The sequence below is a fragment of the Oncorhynchus mykiss genome, chromosome 16 (assembly GCF_057628025.1).
Source record: "Oncorhynchus mykiss isolate SJ-2025 chromosome 16, ASM5762802v1, whole genome shotgun sequence".
Classification (NCBI taxonomy): Eukaryota; Metazoa; Chordata; class Actinopteri; order Salmoniformes; family Salmonidae; genus Oncorhynchus; species Oncorhynchus mykiss.
In genome coordinates, this window is record NC_143037.1 from 21,106,783 (window position 1) to 21,112,782 (window position 6,000).

At 41.0% G+C, this 6,000-nt stretch overlaps 1 protein-coding gene across 6 annotated transcripts in view; it reads left to right on the forward strand.

The window, feature by feature from the left end:
• The window catches only part of rab11fip3 (RAB11 family interacting protein 3 (class II)), a 43,527-nt gene extending 38,942 nt beyond the window's left edge, over positions 1-4,585 (forward strand). For all 6 annotated transcript variants that reach the window (XM_021565192.3, XM_021565193.3, XM_090202214.1 and 3 more), the window contains one exon: positions 388-4,585. In XM_021565192.3, the coding sequence (XP_021420867.2) occupies positions 388-501 (114 nt within the window). In that variant the 3' untranslated portion in view covers positions 502-4,585. The remainder of the gene's footprint in view (positions 1-387) is intronic.
• The last annotated feature ends 1,415 nt before the right edge of the window (positions 4,586-6,000 follow it).

A 6,000-nucleotide genomic window follows, 5' to 3' on the forward strand; every position in this document is an offset into this window, starting at 1 on the left:
TGTTTCTACTGCCATTGGATAGAAACGTGGTTAGTGAGACTAACAGTTAAGGCAGCCCCCTCCGCACCTCTCTGATTCAGAAGGTTGTGTTAAATGCGGAAGACACATTTCAGTTGAAGGCATTCAGTTGTACAACTGACTAGGTATTCCCCTTTCCCCCTTTTAACCTTGATGATTAAAGGTGGAATAAAATACATTTCTTAAGACTCCTGGTGCCCAGATGGCGGCCTCATCACAATTCTGAATCTTTCACGTTTATTGCTGAACTCTGTATTGTATATCTTGTTGTGCCGTTTTACCATCTTGAATCATTTTTCAGTGCAAATGAAAAGGTCTTTTCCTTAAATCCTTGTAAACATTAGATCTTTTTTTTTTTTTTTTTTGCAGTTGATGGAGGCCATCCGCAAGCAGGAGGACGTCAACTTCCGACTACAGGACTACATCGACCGCATCATCGTGGCCATCATGGAGTCCAACCCCTCCATGCTGGAAGTCAAGTAGAGGTGGCTGTCTTGAAGTAGGGCAGCCTGGCGGCCTCTCCGCCTCGCTGGACTGGGAGAGACTGGCTAAACACTTAAAGACTGGCTACTGAGACTGACCACAGAGAGAGCAATACCTATTGAACTATACTAGGTGGGGGAAAAGTACTCCAATTATCATTAAAGAAGATGTATTTTTTGTCACTGTTGGTGGCTGTTGTCTATGAGAAAATAAGCTACATGGTTTAACGTCCCTGGGATTTGAGCTTTGCTTTGTGTGTGTGTCTGTTCCCCCTGTATACAGTAGGCTTTGGTTCTAATGACTTCCCTGCATTTGGGTAGAGGGACCTGAGTTTTCCTTGTGTGTCTGAGGTTGTGTGTGCAAATGTGTTTTCTCTGAGGAACTCTTGGAATCCATGGAAGACCTGGTTAACGGGTCACTGTCCCCTTAAATATCTTCTTGGCAATGAAATCTTGTGAGCCCCAATGCTAGCATGATTCTAAAATGTTTTGTCCTTGCACTACATATCAGCCAATACCATCTTTCACCATGAGCTCAGTAAATGAACTCCTGGGGTGTTTTGGGAGCGTTCTCCTGTATCGGACTGAACCATGTTTAATCCACGTTTAAACCGGATGTAGCACTGGTCAGGGGACGAGGTCAGATGAAGTTGACCCTGGCTGCTCTCTTGAACACAGACTACATAAACCGTGTCACGTTTGCAGTGTAAGTCTTTATCCTGGTTTGACTTTTGACTTGGGTTATATTCCCAGTGTGAGTTAACCCAACCCAGGTGAGGGACATTTCCTGGGGTAGAGGACAAGAAATGCCCTGAGGGTTAGTGTGTGTGTGTGTGTGTGTGTGTGAGTGCATGCATGCATTTGTGTATGTGTGTGTTACGTTTTTTTTGTTGTGTTGCTTGCAATACTTTGTTTTGAAAAAAGGTTAAAAAGGTTTGGTGACTACAATGGTAGTAACACGAATGACATGTTCATTCTTGTGAGCCTCAATGTCTCCACAGTGAAGCTGAGTGGCTCATTGTTTGCTGTATCTCCGTTTGTTTTTACAATGAAACAGAGGTCCTAGGGGGTCAGGCGGGCTAAATACTCCAATACAAGAACACTTCTCCATCACATCAATTCCTTTTAATGTAAGCTCTGACTTTGAGGTAGTTAAAAACGGACAAATACTGACATAAATGTTGGTCATACTGACAGGAAATAATTGGATTGTCTAACTTGGACACTAAATCAAATGGAGAGAAAATGTTGCTGTGTTGTTTTTATTTGAGCTGAGTGCGCTGGGAAGTGTTCTTTTATAGTGTGACTGACCCACCTGATCCTTAGTGGAGCCTTGCTGAGTGAAAGTGAAAGGGAGCCAGTTTATCCAGTGGGAAGGACATGTCTGGTCTGCTTGTAACCAAAAACATTTACTGGATAAGTGACTTACTTTCCGTAAAGATGTTCAGACAGAAAATGCTGAATAATTTGACTAATGAATAATGTCTTATTGAAGGAATAGAATCAGTTCATTTTTGGGGGGGGTTTAGACAAAAAAGTATTATTTGTATAAAAAAAAATATTTAAAAAATGTAAAGTTTATTGTGAAGGGATGTAATCGTAATATGACGATATATTGTTTTAAAACAATATGAATGAATTAAGAATGCTGAATTGATTTGAAAACTGACCTTTTTTGAAGAGGTTACATGTCGTTACTCTCCCACAGCTTTTTGATTTAAAGGAGCGGAACATGTTCAACACTTAGATGAAGCAATAATGTTTTGAAGAACAGTGGAGAACGAAGAAGAACAGACTTTGTGGACAAACGGACGTCAGCAAACCAACAAAACTCCCTTCTTTTACTGTATGAGCCTCAGTTGACTAAGCACCAATCTGAATTTCCGGGAACTTTTCGCCACATTTCTGGACGTAAGCAAGAGGAAATGAGAATGGCAGACTTTTAATACACGTCATCAGTGCTACCTATTCACTAATGCACTCCCTGAGATACTGGACATATTGAAGGATATCACTGTTGCTGACTCTTACTTGCTGGAACTGCTGACAGCTTGTGGTTTGTCCCTGGGTGAAAGGGATGAACAGCAACGTATACTGTACCAACCATCGCAGCTATACTAAAAAAAAAATACCGCAGCCACCTCCACCACCTATCAAACTCTTGCTACAGTATGCCACCACGCTTTTCTCCTCTTCAGCGCTCCATGGAAAATGGCCTTGTGTGTAAACGACTTGTACATGTCATTTTTTCCCCGAACCTTTAGATTCTAGGTATTTTTATAGTTGGGGGGGGGGGGGGGGAATTGCATTTTTCATCATTTTCTTTTTGGTCTTCTGCTGAAAAATAATATGATCCTCCCCCAAGGGAGGGTCTTGTGTATGCCGCTCTCGCATGTAGCCCGTACACGTCAATTTCTCCCATCTGTGAATCACATCCAGATATTTATTCTGCATTTCACTTCACAGTCCCTGCCCTGTTGTTTCTCTCTAATAGTAGTTGTTTTTGAGGGAAAAGTTTGTAAATAGTTTTGGAATCTATGGCTTCTCAAGGGAAACTGGCATTCAGCGGATTTAATGGTTGAATGCTACTCGAGGGGAAATTGTTGATTTGAGAAAAATAGTTGATTATTTTAGATTGAAATGTATATCTTGTACTCAATGTAGCATACAGTACATTTCAAAAGTGTTGCATTGAGCACCCATTGAATTGGCAACACTGGCGTGCTTCAGTCTCGTCTGACCAATTCAAAATGTCTGTTTATGGTTAGGTCTTTCCACTTCAACCCAACTGAGGTGTGATCCACTGTAATGCTGAGGTTGCAGACAGTGGCCTCATGAAGGGCATTGTCATTGTAGTCAACGTCAGTGACACATGCCAACTCTGTTATCGCCCCAGCTGAGAACAGGCACTGCACAGAACTACTGATCACTATTGTATATCACTTTCTGAATCTTTAAAACCGATCATTAGGTTCACCGAACCATATCATGTGGAGGTCAGTGGAGTTGCACTGCGCCTGATGCCTCGGGACAGATAGTGAGGCCTCAGAAAGCCAGCCCACAGAGGGCTGAACTGTCTGAGTGGTTCAAGTCATTCTGCCTTTGAGTGTAATAGGTTGCTTTCCCCAGCAGATATGAGGCTCAAGAGGCTTCAGCCAATCATTTACTACTACAGTACCCAGCAGCCAGTGGTGCATTCCTAGGAGGAAACCATAAGACATATCTTCCCCTATCTTACAGACAGCAGCAGGATTACCCTATTTTCTGTTTATTCCTTGTTTATTTTTCATTTCAGACTGTCTACTGTAGTTTAGACAGCTAGTTGTGAGACTTACACTAGCATGATTGCTAGCTGACTGATTAGACTAAGACCAGAGTCCTGTCCAGACATTACACTTGATTGAATGGGATTCTCTAATGCACTTTAAACACGTTCCAATTTATTTTTAACCACATAATTTTAAAACTGACCAAAGAACAGAAGTTTTACTTCTCACTGACCATTTTAACTATCGGTTCACACTCTCTTCCTTGCTGAAATTTGAAAACGTTATCATCAGAAGAGTAATTCATTATCATTGCTGAGTCCAACTCTGCCCTGAAAAACTGGCCTGCTAGTCTTAACACTGTGCCTCTCTCTCATAATTGTCCCTCTTACTAACCTGATGACGAGCCCTTGGAAAGCACTGACCGTATGTGACTGTCAGTTTGTTAAATTATACTTAGAAAAACTTAAATGTGTATATAAAATGGTTTGTGATTTTTTTTTGCTCTCACACTAGCTTCCAATGTCCAAAGAAAGTTTTGCTCAAGGCACAAACATCACTACTATAGTAGTGCATGGCTTGCCGTTTAAAATGAATGGGAAGGGAAAAAGAGAACATTGTAGAAACAAGAATTGTACAACTGAAGTTTATTCTTATTCTGAAGGATAATGTATTGTTTACTGCTCTATGTTTTTCTTTGAAGGTCATCTGAATGATGTAACCCTTGTTGTTCTTGGGGAATTATAATTTCAAGTCATTGTAAAAAGGTAAAAGAAAACAATGAAGTAAGATTAGAAAATAAATCAAATAATAAAATGATATTTTGTCTGATCTCGTTATTTCGTATGATATTGTTCATCACATTTCCATACAAGAGACTGCGTACATGAAGACATAGTGGTATCTTGTAACCATGATAAGAATGTGGTTTCCGTGGAGAGAGAATGCAGTGTACTTTGAACTTTCTTGACCAATAGTATTTGTGATGTAGACAATTATATTTCCTGGATTGCTGCTCATTGAAGGATTGTACCACTAATCTATTTTCTCACATTTTACTGCAAGTGATTAAGAAAATGATGTCCCTCTATATGACAAGGGAGAACTGAAATTGAAAGTTCCATAGTAAATTGTTCAGGCATTCTAAAATTTGCCTAGTGTTGTCTACAGGTTATTTATTGCAGCCTAAACACTGAGTGTACAAAATATTAAGAACACCTGCTCTTTCAATGACAGACTGATCAGGTGAAGGCTATGGTCCCTTACTGATGTCACTTGTTAAATCCACTTCCATCAGTGTAGATGAAGGGGAGGGGACAGGTTAAAGAAGGATTTTTAAGTCTTGAGACAATTGAGACATGGATTGTGTATGTGTGCCATTCAGAGGATGAACAAAATATTTAAGTGCCTTTGAACGGGGTATGGTAGTAGGTGCCAGGCTCACTGGTTTGTGTCAAGAACCTCAACGCTGCTGGGTTTTTCATGCTCCAAAGTTTCCCATGTGTATCAAGAATGGTCCACCACCCACAGGACATCCAGCCAAGTATTCAGACCCCTTGACTTTTTCCACATTTTGTTACATTACAGCCTTATTATAAAATTGATCACATTGTTTTTTTCCCCTCATCAATCTTCACACAATATCCCATAATGACAAAGCAAAAACTGTTTTTTAGATATTTTTGCAAATATATATAAAATATAACACTGGTATCACCTTTACATAAGTATTCAGACCCTTTACTCAGTACTTTGTTGAAGTACCTTTGGCAGTGATTCTTCTTGGGTATGACGCTACAAGCTTGGCACACCTGTATTTGGGAAGTTTCTCCCATTCTTCTCTGCAGATCCTCTCAAGCTCTGTCAGGTTGGATGGGGAGTGTCGCTGCACAGCTATTTTTAGATCTCTCCAGAGATGTTAGATTGGGTTCAAGTCCGGGCTCTGGTTTGGCCACTCAAGGACATTCAGAGACTTGTCCCGAAGCCACTCCTGCATTGTCTTGGCTGTGTGGTTAGGGTTGTTGTCCTGTTGGAAGGTGAACTTTTTTCCCAGCCTGAGGTCCTGAGCACTCTGGAGCAGGTTTTCATGAAGGATCTCACTGTACTTTGCTCCGTTCATTTTTCCCTTGATCCTGACTAGTCTCCCAGTCCCTGCCGCTGAAAAACATACCCACATCATGATGTTGCCACCACCGTGCTTCACCATAGGGATGGTGCCAGGTGTCCTCCAGACG